Source organism: Myotis davidii, unplaced genomic scaffold (assembly GCF_000327345.1).
Source record: "Myotis davidii unplaced genomic scaffold, ASM32734v1 scaffold954, whole genome shotgun sequence".
Lineage (NCBI taxonomy): Eukaryota > Metazoa > Chordata > Mammalia > Chiroptera > Vespertilionidae > Myotis > Myotis davidii.
Genome location: NW_006285487.1, coordinates 569,039 through 569,547, shown reverse-complemented (window position 1 = coordinate 569,547; position 509 = coordinate 569,039). Strand labels below are relative to the sequence as shown.

General features: G+C 60.3%; 1 protein-coding gene across 1 annotated transcript in view; it reads left to right on the top strand.

Annotated features, from left to right (window-relative positions):
* ACAN (aggrecan) overlaps positions 1 to 509 on the top strand; it is a 51,877-nt gene that overhangs the window by 7,314 nt on the left and 44,054 nt on the right. The window contains exon 4 of the mRNA XM_015559171.1: positions 234 to 503. Coding sequence (XP_015414657.1) covers positions 234 to 503 — 270 coding nt within the window. The remainder of the gene's footprint in view (positions 1 to 233; positions 504 to 509) is intronic.

Here is a 509-nt window from a genome sequence, read left to right as displayed (position 1 = left end):
TGGGTGGCGGGTGCAATCCCCAGTGTGGGGCATGCAGGGGGCAGCCAATCAATGATTCTCTCTCATTGTTGATTTCTTCTCCCTCTCCTTTCCTCTCTGAAATCAATAAAAAATGTATTTAAAAAAAAAAATAAAAGATGCTCTGAAGACCGGGAGGCACCACGTGGACATCCTTGAGGCCACGGGCCAGGGGTGGGAGGGAGGTTCTCACCCTGACACTGTGTCCTTCACAGGCGAGGTCTTCTACTCGACGTCTCCAGAGAAGTTCACCTTCCAGGAGGCTGCCAACGAGTGCCGACGGCTGGGCGCCCGGCTGGCCACCACGGGTCAGCTGTACCTGGCCTGGCAGGGCGGCATGGACATGTGCAGCGCCGGCTGGCTGGCCGACCGCAGCGTGCGCTACCCCATCTCCAAGGCCAGGCCCAACTGCGGCGGCAACCTCCTGGGCGTGAGGACCGTGTACCTGCACGCCAACCAGACGGGCTACCCCGACCCCTCATCCCGCTACG